This window comes from Procambarus clarkii, chromosome 60 (genome assembly GCF_040958095.1).
Source record: "Procambarus clarkii isolate CNS0578487 chromosome 60, FALCON_Pclarkii_2.0, whole genome shotgun sequence".
Lineage (NCBI taxonomy): Eukaryota > Metazoa > Arthropoda > Malacostraca > Decapoda > Cambaridae > Procambarus > Procambarus clarkii.
The window spans coordinates 14311551-14339096 of NC_091209.1; the positions used below are offsets into that span (position 1 = coordinate 14311551).

The 27546-nt window shown below is 41.9% G+C and overlaps 3 protein-coding genes across 4 annotated transcripts in view; 2 read left to right on the plus strand and 1 right to left on the minus strand.

The window, feature by feature from the left end:
- The window catches only part of LOC123751289 (actin, muscle), a 242720-nt gene that overhangs the window by 197939 nt on the left and 17235 nt on the right, over window positions 1-27546 (minus strand). The window lies entirely within an intron of this gene.
- LOC123766825 (actin, muscle-like) lies at window positions 14076-16632 on the plus strand. The gene is made up of 2 exons (XM_045756221.2): window positions 14076-14152; window positions 15126-16632. Exon 2 carries the CDS (start codon window positions 15153-15155, stop codon window positions 16281-16283), a length of 1131 nt encoding a protein of 376 aa, XP_045612177.1. The 5' UTR covers window positions 14076-14152; window positions 15126-15152; the 3' UTR covers window positions 16284-16632.
- Window positions 22048-26127, plus strand: LOC123766824 (actin, muscle-like). Of its 2 annotated transcripts, none has more exons than XM_069307540.1 (2): window positions 22048-22168; window positions 24788-26127. In XM_069307540.1, exon 2 carries the CDS (start codon window positions 24818-24820, stop codon window positions 25946-25948), a length of 1131 nt encoding a protein of 376 aa, XP_069163641.1. In that variant the 5' UTR covers window positions 22048-22168; window positions 24788-24817; the 3' UTR covers window positions 25949-26127. The 2 variants fall into 2 exon arrangements, with proteins under 2 accessions (XP_069163641.1, XP_045612176.1); XM_045756220.2 differs by lacking the exon at window positions 22048-22168 and adding an exon at window positions 24221-24396.

Sequence of the window (27546 nt, forward strand, 5' to 3'; positions counted from 1 at the left end):
CGAACAAGCCTGAATGGTCCCCAGGACAATATGCAACTGAAAACTCACACCCCAGAAGTGACTCGAACCCATACTCCCAGGAGCCACGCAACTGGTATGTACAAGACGCCTTAATCCACTTGACCATCACGACAGGACTAATGAGGTGATAGCCGAGGCTATTTGAACCACCCCACCGCCGGCACTCGGATAGTAATCTTGGGCATAGCATTTTACCAAATCACCTCATTCTTTGGGGCACACGTGAGGAACACAAATGCGAACAAGCCTGAATGGTCCCCAGGACAATATGCAACTGAAAACTCACACCCCAGAAGTGACTCGAACCCATACTCCCAGGAGCCACGCAACTGGTATGTACAAGACGCCTTAATCCACTTGACCATCACGACCGGACTAATGAGGTGATAGCCGAGGCTATTTGAACCACCCCACCGCCGGCACTCGGATAGTAATCTTGGGCATAGCATTTTACCAAATCACCTCATTCTTTGGGGCACACGTGAGGAACACAAATGCGAACAAGCCTGAATGGTCCCCAGGACAATATGCAACTGAAAACTCACACCCCAGAAGTGACTCGAACCCATACTCCCAGGAGCCACGCAACTGGTATGTACAAGACGCCTTAATCCACTTGACCATCACGACCGGACTAATGAGGTGATAGCCGAGGCTATTTGAACCACCCCACCGCCGGCACTCGGATAGTAATCTTGGGCATAGCATTTTACCAAATCACCTCATTCTTTGGGGCACACGTGAGGAACACAAATGCGAACAAGCCTGAATGGTCCCCAGGACAATATGCAACTGAAAACTCACACCCCAGAAGTGACTCGAACCCATACTCCCAGGAGCCACGCAACTGGTATGTACAAGACGCCTTAATCCACTTGACCATCACGACCGGACTAATGAGGTGATAGCCGAGGCTATTTGAACCACCCCACCGCCGGCACTCGGATAGTAATCTTGGGCATAGCATTTTACCAAATCACCTCATTCTTTGGGGCACACGTGAGGAACACAAATGCGAACAAGCCTGAATGGTCCCCAGGACAATATGCAACTGAAAACTCACACCCCAGAAGTGACTCGAACCCATACTCCCAGGAGCCACGCAACTGGTATGTACAAGACGCCTTAATCCACTTGACCATCACGACCGGACTAATGAGGTGATAGCCGAGGCTATTTGAACCACCCCACCGCCGGCACTCGGATAGTAATCTTGGGCATAGCATTTTACCAAATCACCTCATTCTTTGGGGCACACGTGAGGAACACAAATGCGAACAAGCCTGAATGGTCCCCAGGACAATATGCAACTGAAAACTCACACCCCAGAAGTGACTCGAACCCATACTCCCAGGAGCCACGCAACTGGTATGTACAAGACGCCTTAATCCACTTGACCATCACGACCGGACTAATGAGGTGATAGCCGAGGCTATTTGAACCACCCCACCGCCGGCACTCGGATAGTAATCTTGGGCATAGCATTTTACCAAATCACCTCATTCTTTGGGGCACACGTGAGGAACACAAATGCGAACAAGCCTGAATGGTCCCCAGGACAATATGCAACTGAAAACTCACACCCCAGAAGTGACTCGAACCCATACTCCCAGGAGCCACGCAACTGGTATGTACAAGACGCCTTAATCCACTTGACCATCACGACCGGACTAATGAGGTGATAGCCGAGGCTATTTGAACCACCCCACCGCCGGCACTCGGATAGTAATCTTGGGCATAGCATTTTACCAAATCACCTCATTCTTTGGGGCACACGTGAGGAACACAAATGCGAACAAGCCTGAATGGTCCCCAGGACAATATGCAACTGAAAACTCACACCCCAGAAGTGACTCGAACCCATACTCCCAGGAGCCACGCAACTGGTATGTACAAGACGCCTTAATCCACTTGACCATCACGACCGGACTAATGAGGTGATAGCCGAGGCTATTTGAACCACCCCACCTTCAGGCTTGTTCGCATTTGTGTTCCTCACGTGTGCCCCAAAGAATGAGGTGATTTGGTAAAATGCTATGCCCAAGATTACTATCCGAGTGCCGGCGGTGGGGTGGTTCAAATAGCCTCGGCTATCACCTCATTAGTCCGGTCGTGATGGTCAAGTGGATTAAGGCGTCTTGTACATACCAGTTGCGTGGCTCCTGGGAGTATGGGTTCGAGTCACTTCTGGGGTGTGAGTTTTCAGTTGCATATTGTCCTGGGGACCATTCAGGCTTGTTCGCATTTGTGTTCCTCACGTGTGCCCCAAAGAATGAGGTGATTTGGTAAAATGCTATGCCCAAGATTACTATCCGAGTGCCGGCGGTGGGGTGGTTCAAATAGCCTCGGCTATCACCTCATTAGTCCGGTCGTGATGGTCAAGTGGATTAAGGCGTCTTGTACATACCAGTTGCGTGGCTCCTGGGAGTATGGGTTCGAGTCACTTCTGGGGTGTGAGTTTTCAGTTGCATATTGTCCTGGGGACCATTCAGGCTTGTTCGCATTTGTGTTCCTCACGTGTGCCCCAAAGAATGAGGTGATTTGGTAAAATGCTATGCCCAAGATTACTATCCGAGTGCCGGCGGTGGGGTGGTTCAAATAGCCTCGGCTATCACCTCATTAGTCCGGTCGTGATGGTCAAGTGGATTAAGGCGTCTTGTACATACCAGTTGCGTGGCTCCTGGGAGTATGGGTTCGAGTCACTTCTGGGGTGTGAGTTTTCAGTTGCATATTGTCCTGGGGACCATTCAGGCTTGTTCGCATATATATATATATATATATATAAGCTAAATTAAATAAAATTATTAAATAATATTTAACTCCGTTAAATAATGTCCATAGTTCACAGTGAATCTAACGAACAATTATGCTTTTAATGTGATTCGACGTGAAATATATTAACTCAACGTCATGCGATAATTTACAACCAGAAAACAATATTTTAAATTAAGATGTAAATACAACCAAAATAATTACACACATAAAGTGTGGTGTAAATCCCGAAGAAATTAAAACGCAATTCACGTAAAAACATACAAATCACGAAGAAACATGAAATAGGACATGCTTAAGGGCTTTCATGTATGAATGAACATCGGCTTAGTCAGTCGGTTAAAAACTTGGACCTGGCCAGTACCGCTGCTCTGTTGTTGACAATAACATTTAGCAATATTTTTATTTTCATTTTGCAACTTGTATCCCCCCCTAGCACACCCATACTCTCCGTAACGTTTTCTGTTGCATCAGCGAACATCTCGTGAACTTATATTTATGTTATATTTATGTCAACGTTAAAAGGAAAGAGTTTACATTTTGTCAGTAATTCAGTAATACAAAAGTCAACTTTCTGGGGATCCATCACTACATATTGGTACTTTCGACCCAATAGTTGTAAGTACTGTAATTTTAGGAGGATGGACTGAATTTCTACTCCCACTTTCCAGAGAAAATGTAACAACGCCTAAGGTATAATCCGCCCACGTGATATTGTCCGTGTATTCCAGTTTATTCTAAGAATATCGTCTAGTCTGACTGCGTTTAGTCTGACTGTGCCTAGCCTGACTGTGTCTAGCCTGAATGTGCCTAGTGTGACTGTGCCTAGTGTGACTGTCCCTAGCCTGACTGTGCCAAGCCAGACTGTGCCTAGCCTGACTGTGCCTAGTCTGGCTGTGCCTAGCCTGACTGAGCCTAGTCTGACTGTCCCTAGCCTGACTGTGCCTAGACTGACTGTGCCTAGACTGACTGTGCCTAGCCTGACTGTGCCTAGCCTGACTGTGTCTAGCCTGAATGTGCCTAGTGTGACTGTGCCTAGTGTGACTGTGCCTAGTGTGACTGTGCCTAGTGTGACTGTGTCTAGCCTGACTGTGCCTAGTCTGACTGTGCCTAGCCTGACTGTGCCTAGCGTGACTGTGCCTAATCTGACTGCCTAGTTTGGTGCTCTTACTGTTTCTAAATGTTCATAAGGCCCAAAGTAACCACATTAATATAGTGTATCAAAGAGAAAATTAGTAGGAGCCATCAGCATGTTGTGGCTAAGTGGTCTAAGGCGTATGTTTGGAAGCACCCAGTGTGCAAGGTCGAATCCTCCATAAGGCTCCAACTGATGTTCTCTGTTAATAATTGTCAAAATATTAATGTTCTAAATGCGAAACTCGAATTTTCAAATGTTTATAATTGAAGAGTATGTGTGAGAATTAGTTTAAAATAGAGCAGAAAAGGGGGTTGAGGTTCTCAAACTGCAGACCCAGTAATAACATTGTAGGAATTCACCCAAAATTTCAACTTAAACTTTCTGAGCGTTAATTTTTTTTTTTAGGTGAAGGAACGTGACAGGTTCCATCCCAAATCCCTTACTGATAAACATGCTCGCCCTCAATATGTGAAAATAATAACGAATGAAAATAACCATCACAAAAACTAAACAATCAAATGTAAACAATCGTCATAAAATGGAAATATCAATCAAAATGTAAACAACAATCACAAATGTAAACAATCGCAAAACGTAAATACCAATCACCAAACAACTATCAACTGTAAATAATAATGAGTTAAATATCCATCCCTTTATATATATATAAATATATATATATATATATATATATATATATATATATATATATATATATATATATATATATATATATATATATATATGTATGTGTGTGTGTAATTACCTAAGTGTAGTTACAGGATGAGAGCTACGCTCGTGGTGTCCCGTCTTCCCAGCACTCTTTGTCATATAACGCTTTGAAACTACTGACGGTCTTGGCCTCCACCACCTTCTCACTTAACTTGTTCCAACCGTCTACCACTCTATTTGCGAAGGTGAATTTTCTTATATTTCTTCGGCATCTGTGTTTAGCTAGTTTAAATCTATGACCTCTTGTTCTTGAAATTCCAGGTCTCAGGAAGTCTTCCCTGTCGATTTTATCAATTCCTGTAACTATTGTGTATGTAGTGATCATATCACCTCTTTTTCTTCTGTCTTCTAGTTTTGGCATATTTAATGCTTCTAACCTCTCCTCGTAGCTCTTGCCCTTCAGTTCTGGGAGCCACTTAGTAGCATGTCTTTGCACCTTTTCCAGTTTGTTGATGTGCTTCTTAAGATATGGGCACCACACAACAGCTGCATATTCTAGCTTTGGCCTAACAAAAGTCATGAACAATTTCTTTAGTATATCGCCATCCATGTATTTAAATGCAATTCTGAAGTTAGAAAGCATAGCATAGGCTCCTTGCACAATATTCTTTATGTGGTCCTCAGGTGATAGTTTTCTATCTAGAACCACTCCTAGATCTCTTTCTTTATCAGAATTCTTTAAAGATTTCTCACATAATATATAGGTTGTGTGGGGTCTATGTTCTCCTATTCCACATTCCATAACATGACATTTATTAACATTAAATTCCATTTGCCAAGTGGTGCTCCATATACTTATTTTGTCCAGGTCTTCTTGAAGGGCATGACAGTCATCTAAATTTCTTATCCTTCCTATTATCTTAGCATCATCAGCAAACATGTTCATATAATTCTGTATACCAACTGGTAGATCATTTATGTACACAATAAACATCACTGGTGCAAGAACTGAACCCTGTGGTACTCCACTTGTGACATTTCTCCATTCTGATACATTGCCTCTGATTACTGCCCTCATTTTTCTATCAGTCAGAAAATTTTTCATCCATGATAGAAGCTTACCTGTCACCCCTCCAATATTTTCCAGTTTCCAGAACAACCTCTTATGTGGAACTCTGTCGAAAGCCTTTTTTAGGTCCAGATAGATGCAGTCAACCCAACCATCTCTTTCCTGTAATATCTCTGTGGCTCGATCATAGAAACTGAGTAAATTCGATACACAGGATCTTCCAGATCGAAAACCATACTGTCTGTCTGATATTATATCATTTCTCTCTAGGTGTTCTACCCATTTAGTTTTGATTAGTTTTTCCAATACTTTCACTATTACACTTGTCAATGATACAGGTCTATAATTGAGGGGGTCTTCCCTGCTGCCACTTTTGTAGATTGGAACTATGTTAGCCTGTTTCCACCCGTCTGCTACGATTCCTGTACACAGGGATGCCTGAAAGATCAGGTGAAGTGGAATGCTGAGCTCAAATGCACATTCTCTCAGAACCCATGGTGAAACGCCATCTGGGCCAGCTGCTTTGTTCTTACCGAGCTCCTTGAGCATTTTTTCCACTTCGTCTCTAGACACCTCTATGTGTTCTATGTTGTTCTCTGGAATTCTTATTGTATCTGGTTCCCTAAAGATTTCATTTTGTACAAACACACTTTGGAACTTTTCGTTTAGTGTTTCACACATTTCCTTTTCATCTTCCGTGAATCTATTTCCCATTTTCAACCTCTGAATATTATCCTTTACCTGCAATTTGTTGTTTATGAATTTATAGAATAGACCTGGTTCTGTTTTACATTTGTCCGCAATCCCTTTTTCAAAATTTCTTTCTGCCTCTCTCCTCACTGCCGTGTAGTTGTTTCTCGCATCTTTGTATCGCTGGTATGTTTGGGGGTTCGGCCTCTTCCTGTATTGATTCCATTTTTGTGTCTTTCGGTCTCTAGCCCTCTCGCAATTTCTATTGAACCAATCCTGTTTCCTAGTTCTGCATCTCTGTTTTGGTATAAATTTTTTTGTGCCTTTATCATATATTTCACAAAACTTGCCATACATCTCATTCACTTCCTTGCCTAGCATCAAGTCTGTCCAATTATACTCACTAAAAAAATTTCTAAGGTCACCATAATGTCCTCTCCTGAAGTCTGGTTTTTCAACTGCTTCAACCTCCTTATTTTCTTCCAGCTTATAATGCATTGCATACTTTATTCCCAAAAAGACATGGTCACTTTTACCCAAGGGAGGAAGGTACTGAATGTCAAATATCTCTTCCTCCTTCCTGGTAAATATCAAATCTAGCATGGAGGGAACGTCCCCTTCCCTCATCCTCGTAGCTTGTTTAACATGTTGATACAAGAATGTTTCCAGGATGAGGTCTACAAATTTACAGGTCCAAAAATCTTCTGTTTTAGCTTCATATGCTTCCCAGTCTATGGATTTCAAGTTGAAGTCACCGACTATCAACAGTCGTGATCTATCGTTATCCGCTCTCGCTATAATCTCTCTCATTATTGTTATAAGACCTTCACGTTTACTATCTAGCTCCTCCTTTGACCATGTGCTGCTTGGCGGTGGACTATATGCATTTATCATCATTAGTTTATCATCCTCATAGCAGATCTCTAGTGCTATTATGTCAACTTCTTGTGGATTGGCAGTCATTATTTCCTTCACCTTTAGGTGTTCTTTTACCAGCACAGCAACGCCACCGCCTTTCCTAATTTTTCTGTCCCGTCTCCAAATTGAGTAGCCCCTTGGGAATATGACCTCATTTAAAATTACATCTTCAAGTTTTGTCTCCGTGAGTGCAACAATGTCTGGTGTCTGCAGCTGTATTACATCACTTAACTCCAGTACCTTCGATCTCACTCCATCTATGTTGGTGTATGCAATCTTCAGGAACTTGTTCCCCCTCTCCTTATTCTTCACTCCCCCTCTCTCTATTGATTTTGTTGGTTTGCCTTTATGTACCACTTTACTGGTTTGCCTACCCCTATCACTTTGTAGAAAAAAGAATTTATTTCTTCTTCATTCCTGCTCTCATTTAAATGTTTTGCCTCGGCGAGGTTCAGTTTCAGCTTCTCTCTATCTTCTTTTGAAAGATCTCGTCTTAACGACCACCCTTTCCCATCCTCATCCCTTTGCAATTTTCTAGCATTCCTTAGTACTTCTTCCATCTGTTTGGCACCGTTTAGGGTGATCCTCAAAGGTCGATCTTTCCCTTTTACGTACCTGCCTATTCTCCTGTAGTCGCACACATTCTCTCTCTTTGTAAGACCTTCCACGAGGCCAACAATTTTATCTACTACTTTAGCTTCTTCTACAGCTCTTTCTGACCTAGATGTTATCGCCTTTTCTTTGCAGCCAAAAATGATCAGGGACTTACTCCGATCAACTGTGTTTTGCACTAACTTCGGGTTAGATGCCAATTCTTTCCTCACTTCCAGCCTAATGTTTGTTTTATCTTGGTTGCTGCAGTGTTTGACTTCCTTTACTGCTTCTTCTATTTTTTCCTTCTCCTTGGCCACTTGTGCATAAGTGAGTTGCATATCTTTCTTGCACTGTTCTATTCCCTGTGTAACTTCCTCCATCTGTGCTGACAAAAGCTGTTTCTCCTGTTGAATTTCCTTGCCTAACCTATTGTAGTCATTTATGTTTAAATTTACTTTAACTTCTTCCAAAGCTATTTTTAAGAGTTTATTTTCTTCTTCCATGGCTTTGCAATTTGTTTCCAATTGATTCTTATCCTTGCGCAAGTCTTTCACTAAACCCTCAAGACATAAAACTTTGCTATTCAAATGGTCATTACTTTCTTTCAATTTACTAATTATTTCTACATGAGAGCTCACTATAGTATCTAAATTTACCAACTTGTTATGTAGACTGCTAATATCAATGCTTTCTTCATTGAATCCCTCAAAATCAAGCTCTGTTTTGTTTTTCCCCTTGCCAGTGGCCATCTTGAATGTTCTTCTCTGCACTGTAAACACTAGGGCAACTTTTTCTCATCCGATTTTTCACTTCCCTTAGCACTTTCCTGTTATCTCACCTATTTTTCAAGAGCACTATACCTTTATGTTCTCAGGGACACCACTCACTACCATCAACCTGTACTACAATACTTAGGATTGTTGAAATATGCTGGAGCTCCTCTGCTGCAAGTGTTGACCCTAGGGGTGTCACCTTTTGAATTTGTGTGTGTGTGTGTGTGTGTATTGCTACAACTCAATTTTTTTAACTTTGTTTTCTGTTTTATTAAAGTTTTTGATTGCTAAAGCAAAAGAGTAAAACAATGATAACACAATAAGGTGAATTTTGCCTATGTGTTTGTGTAATGTAGCGTCAGAGCCTAATGGTAATGAGCAGGAGGCCTTATACGAGCATGACCGTGGGCTGCGGGCCGGCTAGGGGGGGTAATGCGCACCCACGGTGGAAATAGCTGCCAGTGGGCACAAGGGGGTGGGTGATGCCAGATCCGTTATGTCAACAGTGGCGGGTGGGATGCGCCACCCTTCTTACTCACTCACTTTGCCTGCCACGCCCTGTCCTGCAACTGTCCATGCCCGTATTGCCCATTCAATCCCCCTTCCATGCTTCTCTTGTCCACCCATTTGCCAACCCCGTCCACATACCAGCCTGGCTGACATACTCATCCTGCTCAATCACTCGCTTGTCACACCAGCCTGCAACACCTCTCCCCGCCTGTTACACCAGCCTGCAACACCTCTCCCCACCTGTTACACCAGCCTGCAACACCTCTCCCCGCCTGTTACACCAGCCTGCAACACCTCTCCCCGCCTGTCACACCAGCCTGCAACACCCACCCTGATCACTCGTCCCACTTACCCACCCGCCTACCACACCTATACAGCTCACCCACCCGCCTGCTAGTCCACACTGCTGATTCCCACGTCGGATCTGCCCACCCGCCGCCAGCCACCCCATCCATTCTGTCCACACATCCGTCAGCCACGCCCATCCTACTCACTCACACACCTGGAATCCCGCCCTGCTCACAACTCATACACAGGCAGGTGTATATAACCATTCCTCCGCCAACTGAATCACAAATACCGAGCCCCATAACGGACATATATACTCTCCTATTTCATTAGATGAAGTAAAGTGTGTTAACTGAGACAGGAACACGCAATGTAGAGCATTACTTCGTAGACTGAAAAAATCTACCCATTTAGAGATCACTCTAAACTCACGCTGCAACAAATGGCAAAACAATCATATTACAAATGATAAAATCTCTGAAATCCTTGTACTGTATCCATATTTCGCTTCTAGTAGTTAAATGACATATATCAAGACTAATAATAATAAGCAGCAGCTCTTCTATGATTCTGTAATACCAATTATTTAAATTACTTTATATTATTATTCGCTGGTGGTAGTACCTACTGTAAATACATGTTGCAATGCAACAAGTTTGCTATTAGCTGTCAGCATAATTATAAGGTGTGCAGCTTTAATATACTGTAATTGTTAATGGAAAAGTTTAAACTGAGGTCTGAGGTCTCTATTAAGATCTTTTGTGCCCGCTGTAATCTTTTCTGTGCTACCGCTCACAGGTTGAGTATGAAATGCACGAAAACTACTGCCCACACGATGAGTATGGGATGCACAATAAACTACTACTCAAAATGAGTATTGGGTGCACAATAAACTACTACTCAAAATGAGTATTGGGTGCACAATAAACTACAACCCACTGGCTGAGTATGCGGTACACAATAATCTAATCTATAGACCCTAAGACTCTAAAAGTGGGTTGACGTGTAGAAACAGTTTTGGCCTCAGCACTAAAAGTAGGAAAACTCACCCTTGCTGGAATTGAATACATGAAATAAAAATAAAAAAACGGTATATTATTGCATTTGCAATACAAGTGACTAGTATTATGTTCACAAATGATACACACGTTGAAAGATCTATAAAACTAATCAGTAATATGTCCAAAAATTGTATCAGTTAATAAATTCTCAAATATGATAAATACATCAAAACTCTAATCATTCATGAATTAAAAACATAATATTGGTATCCTATTGTTAGAGACTGGAAGCCTATCATCACAGAGCATGAACCGTCATCCCCAAATGTTATACTTGATCCTGACTTGCAATAACTTCAATATTTTGTCTACTGGGTTCCTGCCTGCCTATCCACACACAAAATATAATCAGAAAGTAACATAATTATTGTATTATTAATTTTCTTACATTTTATGTCAATATGAAACATTAAAAACTTCCTTAAATCCACTCTAATGCTTGGTCCACATAAAGCTTTAATAGGGTCTGTAATCCAGTTTACAAGAACAGCTTTCTGCTTACAGAAATAATATATATATATATATGCATATTATTCTCAATTTCAGTACATTGATCATACCTATTGTTGTCCTTAATTCCCAACAACAACAACCTATCATTAGTAGGGAAAGTCTCATGAATACAGCGATACAATAGTTCACCTTGTTTTGGAGTAATAAATTTAACATGAAGGTTTGCCCATATTACTCACCAGTTAAAGAGTGGATATGCCTCCTCTATTCCAGAAACTATATTTGGGAGCATAACATCATACACGTGTTTACTGTTCATCATTAAAAAAACCTTCAACGTTACAAATCTGTCTGAGAACAACAATTGCACAAGAATAAAAGTGAGGTGAAATAAAGGCATCCCATACGGGCTCACCATAGCCTGTGCTACATGGACATTTCGTTCTGTGTAGCTAAATCTGAAACAACAACAAAGGCAAGGTCAGTATACTCTGGCATACAGAGTATGCCAGAGTTGATACATGATATATCAAGTAGCTAACACGTATTTTACACAAATAATGTCCGAAAACATTTACACTATTCCTTTTCGAAAGGTAACACAAAAGATAGCCAATGACTTACGGCACACAGTCAGTATACTAAATTAGCCCTAAGATTTACTATAATAAGCCTAGGTTAACATATTAAGGTTAATAGGCTAATATATTAACCTAGGTTATATTATTAATATATAATGATATATTATATTAAGCCTAGGTTAGGTTACGTTTATAGTTACGACATTTAGAATTAGAGTGGTACAAAAAAAGTGGACTAAACCGGGCATAACAGCCCATATTTTAAACAATCCTTCCATAGTAACTAAAGGTTCTGTAATTTTGGAAGACGGATTGAAAAAAAGTGAGACTAGGTACACCCGCTCGTTGGGACAAATACGCTGAGTTTACTTAATATTATTTACCAGAATTTACCTGAGGGCAGCTTTCTAGTGACCTCGACAAGGACAGGAAACCGGCGGCTTGTCAAACATCCCTCCCCCCAACCCTTATTTGTCCTGATGATTTTGTCCAGCGGGTTAGCTCTAGGACTAAATTATACTGGCTGGTTGGTCAGCAAGCCATTGTTGTGCCTTAATAATCCTGCATATATATTCGTAGGCCTATATCCCAACACCAAAAATATCGTCTGCACAAATATATGCATATTAGGGTATGTGCATAATATATTAAGCATGTGAGCATATTATGTATTATAGAAAACGGCAGCGGAGGGTCGACCGGGTCGACTTCAGTGATATCTCCCTGCTGACACTGCTTCAATACTTGCATCTGTTCTCATCACTTTTGGTGTCCATGTATGGGATACCCGGTGGTGCCCGAGTCCACCTGGTTGGTCTCTGTATCTCTGTGTCTTGTCTTCTGTCTCTGTCTCTGGCTCCTTGTCTATGTCCGTCTATCGTTTCTGTCTCTGGCTCCTTGTCTATGTCTGTCTATCGTTACTGTCTCTCTTGTCTATGTCTTTCTACGTGTTCCTTTGTTTCTGTTGAGCTTTCTGTCGCTGTCTTTCTGTGTCTGTCTGTCTGTCTCTCTCTCTCCTTCCTCCTCGCGTCTGGCCTTCAACTTTCCGACACAGTCAGGTGACAGACAGTACAGCTAGGTTCGTTCTCGACACATAATCGGAAATTCCGGGTTCGAATCCCGGCCGGAACAGAAATGGTTGATCATTTTGAGGAAGGTCAGTAGTTCGACCTTAGGGGGGAGGGGAAGAGAAGGGGAAGGGAAAAGAATTATTAGTGGAAAGCGCCAAGCCATTACGACTATATAGCGTGGGGGGGGGGGGAAGCAACCTCGATATAAGCCTAACGTATATATATATATATATACATACACTTGGTAAATTCAGAGTTATTACCTTTACATTCACTATAATAAAAGAAATAATAATATTGGCTAAAAACCTATACGTGTATTTGTGAATTTTATGTAAAGATTGACACCAAGTCTATTGCTCTCTCCTGAGTGCTTTGTCAAGGTCTCAGTAGGCTTTGTCAAAGTCTTATGTCTCATCGTTGTGATGTAAGTCTCGTCCTAACCATATATTCAGCCCTTGACAAAGCACTCAGGAGAGTGCGATAGACTTGGTGTCAATCTTTACATAAAATTCACAAATATATAAATGTGGGTTTGTATCCTTCTCAGACATAATACTTAATAATTGCTTAATTGTAATATTATTTTATTTATACTTGTTATTTATACTTATACTTTTTATTTATACTTATACGTTCTATTTATACTTATACTTTTTATTTATACTTATACGTTTTATTTATACTTATATTTATTATAAATAAAATATTATTTTATTTATATTTAGATATTTAAAAAATTATAAATACTACACAGGGTGTTTTAACATGATTAACATGTTTCGTATGGAGCTACCAGAGAAAAGGTGGCCTCCATAGGCATTTGAAGTGTAAATTAATGTATTCCCATTTTCACTTTGAATTTAGTCTGTCTTATGTTCGATTACTATACAGTACGATTTGAATTTTCTTTTCGTTAGACCGCCGACACGTTTAAGGTTCATTAGGCTGCACCCCCGCGGCAACTGGCTTTAATTCTCGTTCCCCCCTTCTCGTGTCCTTCGTCTCCTCTTCCTCTCTACCCTTCTCCCCTTCCTCCTTCCCCTCACTTCCTCAAGATAAGTCTCGCCGTAAAGGAAGTAAATCTATTTTTTGCATCACGTCCCTCGTGCCTTTCACCTTATATTTGTAGTTGTTTTGTAGAGTACATAGCTTTATAGAGACAGCAGGAAACTTCAACAAGGAGAGATCCATGAACACCTATCTCAGATTTAATTCAAAAGGAACCAAATAAAGAAAGGAGAGGTACAGCTGAGGCGATATTTCGGGAAATCCAAACATTAAAACCGGGGAGGGTGAAGATTGAGGGGTGGGCAAGGGTTGGGATCCTTGTAGCACGTGGCTATACACCACAGGGCCGAGTTTTTTTTGTGTGTGGGGGGTCAGACTGTAAACAAGGCAGGCGGGGAGGATGCCAGAGAGGGTTTTCAATGCTGGATTTGGTTGTGAGGCGTTATTTCTGAGAACTCAGCCCATGTATATAAGGGAGGCTGGCCAGAAATCTACCTTAGTCTACAGCAGGCTCAGGATACAACTCGTACTGTAGGTGGATCCGTCTGTTTTGTTGATATATGTGGTGGTATGGCGTGTTCCCAGTGTTGTCTAAGCAGTGCACAAGTATATTTAGATACGATACTATTTTATAAGGGGAAAGTGAATTTACATTTGCTTTTCCAACAATTTCATAAGAAGATTTTTTAAACTACAGTTTATATAATTACCATTGTGGGACTGCTATCAAATGAAAATACGTGTTATTGAGTTATTGTTTGCACTGTCAAATACTTATATAACAGTAACAATAACATCAATACCAACATATGAGAGATAATGTACTAGATTGTGCTAGCTTGTAATACAATTACTTATTAATTTCAATATAGTACAAACTTGTTTTTAGAATCCCGTTACTGTTACGTCATGATGAGTATGTGATCTATTTCCACAGGTGGATCAACTACTTTCTCTAGACTCGCATTAAAACGTCCGTTAGTTGTTGCTTTCCCAAATGACTTCACACAACATATTTAACCGAACAAGTATAAAAAAAAGTTTACAAACATTTATTTTCATGAAGCCTTATGTAAACTTTCTTGCAAAATATAATTTTATTTCCAGTATATATATATATATATATATATATATATATATATATATATATATATATATATATATATATATATAACCGATAGTAGACTATACCAAAAAGATCATTTACATTCTAGATATAATGGGAATTTTGACACCTTAGATCATAACTGCAATGTGAATAGTATTATAAGCATTTATTCATAAATAAACAACATTTATAAGCAATAAATCCTAAACAGTTTTTTGATACATTGTATTATAAACAACCCAGAATACAAAACAGGCCTGAGAGGAGAGTAATTACATTACATGTTATAAAGTGTTATGTCAAAAGAACATATTAAAACCATTGTAATAGCATTGTGTAGTATTCCTTTACCATATATCCCCATGTAAATCATAGATTTATGCCTTCTTTCCGCAGATCCAGGCCAAACCCGCCTACACCACCATGTGTGACGAAGACGCTTGTGCTCTAGTTGTGGACAATGGCTCAGGCATGGTCAAGGCCGGCTTCGCCGGTGACGACGCTCCCCGCGCCGTATTCCCCTCCATCGTCGGCCGTCCTCGTCACCAGGGTGTGATGGTCGGTATGGGTCAGAAGGACGCCTACGTCGGTGATGAGGCCCAGAGCAAGAGAGGTATCCTGACTCTCAAGTACCCCATCGAGCACGGCATCATCACCAACTGGGACGACATGGAGAAGATCTGGCATCACTCCTTCTACAACGAGCTGCGTGTTGCCCCTGAGGAGTCCCCAGTCCTCCTGACGGAGGCTCCCCTCAACCCCAAGGCCAACCGTGAGAAGATGACGCAGATCATGTTCGAGACATTCAGTGCTCCTGCTATGTACGTGGCCATCCAGGCCGTGCTGTCCCTGTACGCCTCTGGTCGTACCACAGGTATCGTGCTGGACTCCGGTGATGGAGTGTCCCACACTGTCCCCATCTACGAGGGTTATGCTCTTCCCCACGCTATCCTTCGTCTTGACCTGGCTGGCCGGGACTTGACTGCCTACTTGATGAAGATCATGACAGAGCGTGGTTATTCCTTCACCACTACGGCTGAGCGAGAAATCGTTCGAGATATAAAAGAAAAACTTTGTTATGTTGCCCTTGACTTCGAGAGCGAAATGAATGTTGCTGCTGCTTCCTCGTCTTTGGAAAAGTCATATGAACTTCCTGACGGTCAAGTTATTACTATTGGAAATGAACGTTTCCGGGCACCTGAATCCTTGTTCCAGCCTTCTTTCCTGGGTATGGAGTCAGTTGGTATCCATGAGACTGTGTACAACTCCATTATGAGGTGCGACATTGATATAAGAAAGGATTTGTTCGCAAATAACGTCATGTCTGGTGGTACCACCATGTACCCAGGTATTGCTGACCGCATGCAGAAGGAAATCACAGCTTTGGCTCCCTCCACCATCAAGATCAAGATCATTGCTCCTCCCGAGCGTAAGTACTCCGTCTGGATCGGTGGCTCCATCCTGGCCTCTCTCTCCACCTTCCAGGCCATGTGGATCACCAAAGAAGAGTATGACGAGTCTGGTCCCGGCATTGTCCACCGCAAGTGCTTCTAAACATTTACAGACCTCCGGGCTGATGTTCATTATGACGCTCACTTTAGCGTGCATTAATTTTAATCAATATGATTCTAAAACTCTTTCAACTTAAATTCAGAGAGCTATTACAATAAAGACAAAGGGCACAAAATCTCTGTTACAAAATATGACAAATGTTCAAAAGCCTGAGGGAACGGTCTTAACTCTCATCAGGCTTTTATTTCCAGGTGGTTTGGAAAGATTTTAGACATTTAAATATTATACTTTCTACCGATCTCTTGTGAGTGATGCATCTTTGGAATCATCATCTATGTTTCGTTATTAATACTCTATATTTTCTATAAATAATTATAATATTTGTACGAATTTTATGTTTTTTTTATCGATCCTTTAACCTAGAATCTTTTTGGATTAAAAAACAAATCCAAACTAAAGAAAACAAATAAGGAATATTCTATATATTTTCTGCAGGGCCAAACATTCTTGAATCGTAATCAGCAATGTTTATGTTCTAAAATTTGATCAAATTATTTTCAACACTGTCCAATGTTGAGTCTGAACTAAAGATGCAACTCATTTTACAAGGATTTCATTTATAAAATACCTTTATTTAATCGGGACTCAATACCATTCTTGTTACACAGAGAAACTATATTGTCAATAAGTGTATATACTGTATATTAAAGTGTGAATACATGCTCACTAGTATCCCCCTACCCAGTAAGAGGGGGACACTATACGAATGGGAAAATGTCATAAGTGAAATCCACAAGGTTCTGTGCTGCGATCCACGCTATTTTTTTTTTTTATTTTTTGCATATACATATTGCATTGGGGTGTTGCGCATTGATGCTGGGGCGATGCTGATGAAGAAAATCTGAGCAAACGAGGACATACCTTACCTTGAGGTTACCTTGAGGTGCTTCCGGGGCTTAGTGTCCCCGCGGCCCGGTCGTCGACCAGGCCTCCTGGTTGCTGGACTGATCAACCAGGCTGTTAGACGCGGCTGCTCGCAGCCTGACGTATGAGTCACACACATAGTTGTACAATCGGGTACAAGTCTTTAATACAAATGACGTAAATGCAAAGTAATAAGGATGGGGACAAGAATATAAACAGAAAAACAACACACTCACCTAGTTGTGCTTGCGGAGGTTGAGCTTTGGCTCTTTGGTCCCGCCTCTCAACTGTCAATCAACAGGTGTAACGAAAAAGGGGGACCTGGATGGAAACCTGAGGCGCTGTTGAGTCCCAGGAATAGCTGAAAGAAACATTTCAGCGAAAGCTTTGAGTTTTGACGTCCAAAGGGTTTGGAAAGGATAGGGAAGGTAGAGGGATGTGGAGGTGAAATTCTAGAAGAGGAATGAGGTATATAGAGAGAAGAGGTTTAAAAGTTCGGTGGCCTGTCCACCATGGGTTGGCAGATGTGTGTGTCGTTTGTTTGGGTGTGTTGTATGTTAGGTTGTCAGTACATTGGCTGGGTGGCCAGTGTTTGTGTCCTAGCTGGTGTCTGGAGCCGTTGGAGTTGGCTGCAGGAGATTTACTAGCACCAAAAATTGTTATCTGCTTAGCTAAACGAACTAGCGGGTTCAGTTCCTGAACCTATTATGTGCCTCTGTAACCCTTTACACCACCACCCACGGGATGGGTATGGGGTGCATAATAAAGAAAGAAATTGAATTGGAAATTTATCTTAGCAACATATTTTTCAGGGAAAGAATTGTGAACACATGAAATGGGTTTGAGGATGAGAGTGTAGAATCTATTTCCATAAGATACTTACGAGCAGACATGACATGGAGCAGGTGGCAAGTCACTGCATTTGACAACCACAATTAATAACAAAAGAGTTAGCGTTCAACATTGCAAGCAAATTTAGGAGAGTAATACATTCAGTTGAGTAAACACACCGTGAGTACACCTCTCCCACCTGCACCATCCGTATAAGAACGCAAACTCGTATAAACAACTACTATTGTAATATCCACCACTTCTACTTCTCTCATGCTATTTCCCCATATTGATATTTTCCCCCACTATTTATTTATTTATTTATTTATGCATATACAAGAATGTACATTGGGAATGTGAGGATACATAATATGGTAATTACAGTCTTGTAAAGCCACTAGTACGCGCAGCGTTTCGGGCACTATTACATCCTATATTGCTTTATCCCGCGTTACTTCCCCTTCTCTTCTTCTTTCAAATGTTACTTAAACTTACTTCCTCCTGTAGTACTACTTACCCATTAATGCTACTTCAACTAGAGAAACCTCCCCTTACCCGCTTCCCCTTTCCCCTCTCAAGTTACCGCCCGCCGCCTCCCCCACCCAGCGACTCCACCCACACACATGTTCACCCGCTTATTTTGGTCAGTGCCCGCTGTCTGTCTCCTGCGCCTCCCTCATACCTGTTTATAATTTCCTCTTTCTCTGTGTGTGTGTGTGTGTGTGTAATTACCTAAGTGTAGTTACAGGAAGAGCTACGCTCGTGGTGTCCTGTCTTCCCAATGCTCTTTGTCATATAACGTTATGAAATTACTGACGGTTTTGGCCTCCACCACCTTCTCACCTAACTTGTTCCAACCGTCTACCACATGTGTGTGTGTGTGTGTGTGTGTGTGTATGCATGCGTGTGTGCGTGCGTGCGTGCGTGCGTGCGTGCGTGCGTACTCGTTTAGATGTGCTTGCATGAACGAGATCGTATTCTAATCCTCATAACTTCGCATTTGGGTTAAATTATGGCAATCATTTTTCAGGCAATTTATGGAATTGATTTTGCAGGTTATCACAGTCCATTTTAGTTCTAACTCTTCTCATTAGTTTTGCATCGTTTACAAATACTGATATGGCGCAAATTTACCCCGTCAAGTCGCTGACATATATAAGAAACTGGAAGACCCCTAGCACCGATATGTATTATATATATATATATATATATATATATATATATATATATATATATATATATATATATATATATATATATATGTCTATATTTGTATTGTAAACAAAAACCAATAGAAGTCTACACTGGAGATTTGTAAACATAAATCAGCAGGGTAGAGTGTGAAAGGGAGAGTTTTTGTGATATGAGTAGAGGTGTCTTGCCCCAAGGTGCTCCTTACACAAGGTATCCAATTGGTAAACTCTCTCCATAGTTCACACACAGACACACACACACACAAATGTAGATATGATAGAGCCCAGTAGGCTCAAGAATCTGTACACCAGTTGATAGACGGTTGAGAGGCGGGACCAAAGAGCCAAAGCTCAACCCCCCCCCCGCAAGCACAACTAGGTGAATACACGTACACACAGACACACACACTCTCTCTCTGTCTCTCCTTGTCTGGCTACCTGCTTAATTCCTGTCTGGCTCCATGTTCCCTCACTGTCTGGTTCCTTGTTCCCTCACTGTCTGGCTCCTTGTTCCCTCACTGTCTGGCTCCATGTTCCCTCACTGTCTGGCTCCTTGTTCCCTCACTGTCTGGTTCCTTGTTCCCTCACTGTCTGGTTCCTTGTTCCCTCACTGTCTGGCTCCATGTTCCCTCACTATCTGGCTCCTTGTTCCCTCACTGTCTGGCTCCTTGTTCCCTCACTGTCTGGCTCCTTGTTCCCTCACTGTCTGGTTCCTTGTTCCCCTCACTGTCTGGCTCCTTGTTCCCTCACTGTCTGGCTCCATGTTCCCTCACTGTCTGGCTCCTTGTTCCCTCACTGTCTGGTTCCTTGTTCCCTCACTGTCTGGTTCCTTGTTCCCTCACTGTCTGGCTCCATGTTCCCTCACTATCTGGCTCCTTGTTCCCTCACTGTCTGGCTCCTTGTTCCCTCACTGTCTGGCTCCTTGTTCCCTCACTGTCTGGTTCCTTGTTCCCCTCACTGTCTGGCTCCTTGTTCCCTCACTGTCTGGTTCCTTGTTCCCTCACTGTCTGGTTCCTTGTTCCCTCACTGTCTGGCTCCTTGTTCCCTCACTGTCTGGTTCCTTGTTCCCTCACTGTCTGGTTCCTTGTTCCCTCACTGTCTGGCTCCTTGTTCCCTCACTGTCTGGCTCCTTGTTCCCTCACTGTCTGGTTCCTTGTTCCCTCACTGTCTGGTTCCTTGTTTCCCTCACTGCCTGGCTCCTTGTTCCCTCACTGTCTGGCTCCTTGTTCCCTCACTGTCTGGCTCCTTGTTCCCTCACTGTCTGGCTCCTTGTTCCCTCACTGTCTGGTTCATTGTTCCCTCACTGTCTGGCTCCTTGTTCCCTCACTGTCTGGCTCCTTGTTCCCTCACTGTCTGGCTCCTTGTTCCCTCACTGTCTGGCTCCTTGTTCCCTCACTGTCTGGCTCCTTGTTCCCTCACTGTCTGGCTCCTTGTTCCCTCACTGTCTGGCTCCTTGTTCCCTCACTGTCTGGCTCCTTGTTCCCTCACTATCTGGCTCCTTGTTCCCTCACTGTCTGGCTCCTTGTTCCCTCCCTGGGTAGTCTCCGTTCCTGGATCACCCTCACAGCCCCAGATACCTGCCCCTGAACGTTTCTATACTTTTCTGTTTAGTTTATTTTCAACCACAGAAAAGCCAGTCATCTACCATGGTCACCAGCTTACATACACTTCCTTCTGTCCTCCATGGACACGTTATAGAGATCTGTTAGACGACATATCGAGTAAGGAATTATTGAGCACTCAATCACAGAAGCTGTTTAAGGTGCTTTTTACAAGCTCACGTTATAATTACCATCTCACACATATTACGTAACTGGTGCATTATACAGTCAATCTTGGATACAAGTCCAGTATATCATCAAGTGTTCCAGTATTCAGATAGTATTTAACAGAGTTCATTGTGGGACATTCTACAATGTAGTGTTCATGGGAATACATGCTTTCTCTTTCACAAAGTTCATTTTGTGACAGAAATTATCATGGTGTATTTATTATCATGGTGATCTATTATCATGGAGTATCTATTATCATGATGTATCTATTATCATGGTGTATCTATTATCATGGTGTATCTATTATCATGGTGTATCTATTATCATGGTGTATCTATTATCATGATGTATCTATTATCATGGTGTATCTATTATCATGGTGTATCTATTATCATGGTGTATCTATTCTCATGGTGTATTCGACACTTGAGTTTTAAGAAAGCTGCCAGAAACCTCTGCATCCCAGGCGTATTCTGACCACTATAACATCGCATTGCCAAGTTCTTTCTCTATATCCTGGCAGGATATAGAGAGAAACGTACTGTGAACATAATTTGCGCATAGTAACCACAAACGACGATATATATATGATAAAGAGACATTACCGCTGATAACTTTGCTACCCTGGAAACACAAACCGAAACTGTCTCTATTTTCCGCTTGTTACAACTTGTAATAAAGCTGTTACATCTTGGCTTAACGTGTTTATGACGTATTAGAACGTTGTTACATCTTGCTATATTGGTTGTTATAACTGGTTAGGAAGTGTTAAAACTTGTTCCAACGTTGTACCAACGTCGTAGTTTCGGTGTGTGTTTGGCGGGTATTCGCCAATCATAAATTTATGGAATGTCAGAAATTCATGATTTGCGAATCTTTAAATTTCAGGAGTGCTTGATATTAACCATTCGAGAATCTCTATTTCTGGAGAGCCAAAAATTTGCAAATTTTTCTATTTCGGAATCGCCAGCGGACCAATACAAACGACCAAAAACAGTGCTCGAGCTGGCATTTCCGCCATGTACCGGAACTCCCGACGGCAACTTCCTTTTAGGGCGTTTATAGCCTTTTAAAGGATGTAACGTGGAAATCAGCAGCGCCTAAAAGAAATCTCGGGCTATAACGGGATCTTCTTTCTATCTGAGGAGATCCTATAAAAGAAGTTTAGGTGTAAGGACTAAGTCTCAGTCTTCATCGCACTCGGAAGGTTAGTAGGCGAGTCAGTTCTGCTTGAAGGGGGGGCTGCCGGTGGCTTGTGTCAGTGAACAACCCGTCCTCTTAAAAATAACGTCACTTTTGGCTCGTATGCGCGCTATGGCCAAATTTGGACGTAATTTGAAATGAAATCGACTCACAAAAGTGACGTACTGTTCCGTTTTCTGTTTGAGTCCTCCGGCCGACTCTGTAAGGTTAGAATAGATGACTTTCAATTCACGTTTTTCATAACGTTTTGAAACTTTATGAAAATTTCCTGCCCACCTAACCTATCAAAGGCCCTTAACTTACTGTTGCTGAAAAAAAAATCCCAAACTTATTTTCATTTTTTTTCATTTTCAAATTACGTCCAAATTCGGCCATACGGGCAAACGGCCAAAAGCGACGTTCTTTTTAAGAGGACAGGTTGCATGGAATGCCTAGGAGTACATGAGGCTTTTCAAAGTCTTTACTGTGCACGTGGCCTGTAGTAGCCTGAATGGGCGTGTGGCTCGTAAAAGCCTGTATGTGTATGTGGACTGTGCTCGTAGAAGACAGAAGGGAAGGGAACTATCAGGGGGGAGGAAAGCGCCAAGCCATTACGACTATATAGCACTGGGAACGGGTCAGGATAAGGATTTGGGACGGGAGCAAGGAATGGTGCCCAACCACTTGGACGGTCGGGGATTGAACGCCGACCTGCATGAAGCGCGACCAAGGCACAGATGCCAAGGCGTGTCTGTGATTTGGAAAATTTTGGTAAAAAAACACAAATATAGGCTATTTTTATATTAAACCCCATTTATTAAATAGAAAAAACCATGGAGTTTACTTAATCAATAGAAAAAATAAATGCAATTTTATATGTAAACAGAAATAACTAAGTTCCCATATTAAAACAAAATAAGTTCTTAAACCACGTCTAAGTTTGTTAACTAAAAACCCGGCCCAGGTAAGTGGGTAGCGATACCACGCCAATCTGGTATTTATAGGTGTCTGTTGCCTGTATTTTCGGAATGCTGATTGTGTATGCAGACTCTACAAGCCTGAGTATCTGGTATGTGACTGTAGAAGCTTGGGTGTGTATGGTACGTACTTGTGGAAGCCTGAGTGTGTGGGGCACGTGCTTGTGGAAGACTAAGTGTGTGTGGCACGTGCTTGTGTAGGACTGAGTGTGTCTGGTACGTGCTTCTGGAAGCCTGAGTGTGTCTGATACGTGTCTGAGGAAGCCTGAGTGTGTCTAGTACGTGCCTGAGGAAGCCTGAGTGTGTCTAGTACGTGCCTGAGGAAGCCTGAGTGTGTCTAGCACGTGCCTGAGGAAGCCTGCGTGTGTCTAGTACGTGCCTGTGGAACCTGAGTATGTCTTGTATTTGCTTGTGATTTTTTTACAATGGTTGCGTCGTAATTCGACTTAAATATCTAAGACATTATCTGAATGAATGATAGCAAAATAATTATACTAACATATTCAGTCTTTTCTGCGTTATATTTCTATGGACTTACACAAAATCCGCAACGAGAATTTTTTGCAGTGCTAAGAAATAACACAGAATCCTGTGTTCCTTAAACTTAGAGATACAGAGCGAAAATCTGTTACATGGGGATTCTATTTATATATATAATACATAACAGCAATTTCGATGTTTTTCATGTATACTGAAGTCTGAAAAAAATATTTAAATAAAGTGGAATTCGAGCAAATATTTAAAAAATCAAGAAAAAAAGTTACTATGAATTACAAGAGTCAGGTCTATATTAGGCACAGAACCCTCATGGCCTTATATGGCAGTAGTTGAGCCCGTTGGTGGGGCGGCGGCAGAGAAGAAAGCGCACCTTCACACCCCGCCTCCCTTCTCAAACCCCGCCCCCATTCCCTGTTATAACGCCCCCTAAGTCCATCACCCCGCCCCTTGAACCCGCCTCTCCCTAACCTCCGTTATTACCCGTCACAGCCCAAGCTCCGCCTTTACTCCCGCCCACATCCTGCCTCTTGTCACCTGCTGAGAAGTGTGGTAAGGGAAGCTCCTCCCTTCCTGTCCGTCTGCAACAGTTAAATACAAACATATAGTTGCCATTTACCATTTTGGCCAAACGTGAGCCTAGGATTCCGTCACCTGCGGCAGTACCGGGTCAGACGCTCACTCAGGCAGGAGCACGTGCCGCGTCCTGTACACAGTGACAGCTGAGACGTGTGCCTAGAGGTCTCAGTAGCACCTTCCTCACACCACTCTCCACTACACGGTAATTGAATGCCTTCAACACAAGTGTATTATTACTGTTATTGGTAACTTTGTATATATGGACTTTATACTGAAAGTGATTAAGCATTTTTAGACTCGAAATTAACAGCTCTGTTTCGAATTCCATGGAACTTGTATTATACTCAGAGAAAATAATAAAATGCGATTATATATTCCATGCAGCAGCATCAGTATCCCCAGGATATAAGACGAGCGACAGTTTGCATTGTTATTTGTTTAAGCGAGACACAACAAAATATTCCAAGGACTTCTCTGAATTTGGCCACAATTAATATTTAGTAGGATTCGACTGTCTATGACCTGCTATAATTTTAATATTAATTTGCACCAATTAGTAAAGTCATAACTAACCTATTATTCTATATTCACAGAACTGCGATCTAAACTCTCAAACCACCACAATGTGTGACGACGACACGTGTGCCCTGGTTGTGGACAATGGGTCCGGCATGGTCAAGGCCGGCTTCGCCGGTGACGACGCTCCCCGCGCCGTCTTTCCCTCCATCGTCGGCCGTCCTCGTCACCAGGGTGTGATGGTCGGTATGGGTCAGAAGGACGCCTACGTCGGTGATGAGGCCCAGAGCAAGAGAGGTATCCTGACTCTCAAGTACCCCATCGAGCACGGCATCATCACCAACTGGGACGACATGGAGAAGATCTGGCATCACTCTTTCTACAACGAGCTGCGAGTTGCCCCTGAGGAGTCCCCAGTCCTCCTGACGGAGGCTCCCCTCAACCCCAAGGCCAACCGTGAGAAGATGACGCAGATCATGTTCGAGACATTCAGTACACCTGCTATGTACGTGGCCATTCAGGCCGTGCTGTCCCTGTACGCCTCTGGTCGTACCACAGGTATCGTGCTGGACTCCGGTGATGGAGTGTCCCACACTGTCCCCATCTACGAGGGTTATGCTCTTCCACACGCTATCCTTCGTCTTGACCTGGCTGGCCGGGACTTGACTGCCTATTTGATGAAGATCATGACAGAGAGAGGCTACTCCTTCACCACCACAGCTGAGCGAGAAATTGTTCGAGATATCAAAGAAAAACTTTGTTACGTTGCCTTAGATTTCGAAAGCGAAATGAACGTCGCTGCTGCTTCATCTTCGCTGGAAAAGTCCTACGAGCTTCCTGATGGTCAGGTCATCACCATTGGTAATGAACGTTTCCGTGCTCCTGAGTCGCTTTTCCAACCTTCCTTCCTGGGTATGGAATCTGTTGGTATCCATGAGACTGTCTTCAATTCCATCATGAGGTGCGACATTGATATCAGGAAAGATCTGTTCGCCAACAATGTTTTGTCTGGTGGTACTACCATGTACCCTGGTATTGCTGACCGCATGCAGAAGGAAATCACAGCTCTGGCTCCCTCCACTATCAAGATTAAGATCATTGCTCCTCCCGAGCGTAAGTACTCCGTCTGGATCGGTGGCTCCATTCTTTCATCTCTGTCCACCTTCCAGGCCATGTGGATCACCAAGGAGGAGTACGATGAATCTGGTCCTGGAATCGTCCACCGCAAGTGCTTCTAACCAAGCCTATCCTAGTTTACTTTGGCAATATAAAATACTCAACAATTTCCATGTATTCTTTCATAGTTTTAACACATAATAATGTTATTTTCATAAATTAGATATGATATATTTTGTATAACGTGTGGAAAACCAATGTAAGATTTAAATTAAAATTGTTTGAGTTACAAAGAATACAACCGACATTAATTAAATCATCCTTTTTAATACTATTATTTTTTCAGTGGAATGAGTTTAGACATGAATAATGCGTTTTTTCTTTAATTGATAAACCAATCTGTTCTTTCAAAAGGTTACGTACGTATGTTACGTACATACGTATTTTTACGTATTTACGTATATTACGGTTACGTATAATACGTACTTTTACTCATATCTTTATGTGTGAATGATTGTATCTATGCAAAAAAAATCACTTCAGCCAATTTGTATTAATTGTTCATTTCATAAAGTCAAGCCAAGAACCTCTGTTTTATACATCCGGTGCACCTCTTATACACTAGTTCACAGTGTAAAACATCAAAGGTTTTTTGACACAAATACTCACCCGCACTATACCCACACTATCAATATAGAACTTAAACGTACATATCTAAGCACCGTTCAGCCTAATTTAAACTTTACGCGGTTTCTTCTAAGAAAAGCTTCCTTTTAAAATAGCTTCTGTGGTGAGTCACACATTCCAAGCTGGAGGGACCGCAGGAATACCCATAGAGAGCACGTGGGCGCTTGTCACTCCATTCTAGACCGGGACAAACACAGTGACAAGCTGAGTTAACTCACAAGAGATTAGTCCCAGGTACAGGGAGACGTTACGCTACCTTTCCTTGCACTTAGCAGTATCTAGGTATTAGGTATCTAGGAGAAAGGCAACTAACCTGGGAAAGGCTACTCTGCGGCCCAGGGAAACCTGAATATAATAATAATACAAATAATAATAATAATATTCGTAGGAGCCGTGATGAGGGTTCGAATCTATGCGGTGGGTGTTCCCACACACACACGCCCTAGTCAACTATGCCAAGACATGGTTGACACAGATTCGAACCCTCACCACAGCTCCTACGGATTTTCTCAGCTGACACATCACGTTAGTGTGATTACTCTCTGTGTAATAATAATAATAATAATAATAATAATAATAATAATAATAATAATAATAATAATAATAATAATAATAATAATAATAATGTTTATTCAGGTCAAAGTACATACATACAAAATGAGTTACAAACAGAATGTTGGATTTCTAGATAAGAGCTAGAATATTCTATGCCTAAAGCCACTAATACGCACAGCATTTCGGGCAAAGAGATATCAGAATATGCCTGATAGGCTTCCCTGTCCACAGACAATGAAAAACCATCACACTCTAGTTCCAGTAGCCTTAGTTCGCGCCTGCGATTATAAAACTACCACTAATACCAACAAAAATATTATCTTTACTATTTGAGCATTATCATCATTATTAACAAAATTTGTAATTATTACTGTTCGTATATAATATTTATGATACTGTTTCGAGCATTAAAGCTATTAATTATTCAGCAGTTTCGGTTACACTGGGTCTACTAAATTATATAGAATTTTCTCACTTA

Bases quoted from the DNA above. Each gene is read 5' to 3' on its own strand.
- LOC123766825 (XM_045756221.2), top strand. From the start codon at position 15,153: ATGTGTGACGAAGACGCTTGTGCTCTAGTTGTGGACAATGGCTCAGGC.
- LOC123766824 (XM_069307540.1), top strand. From the start codon at position 24,818: ATGTGTGACGACGACACGTGTGCCCTGGTTGTGGACAATGGGTCCGGC.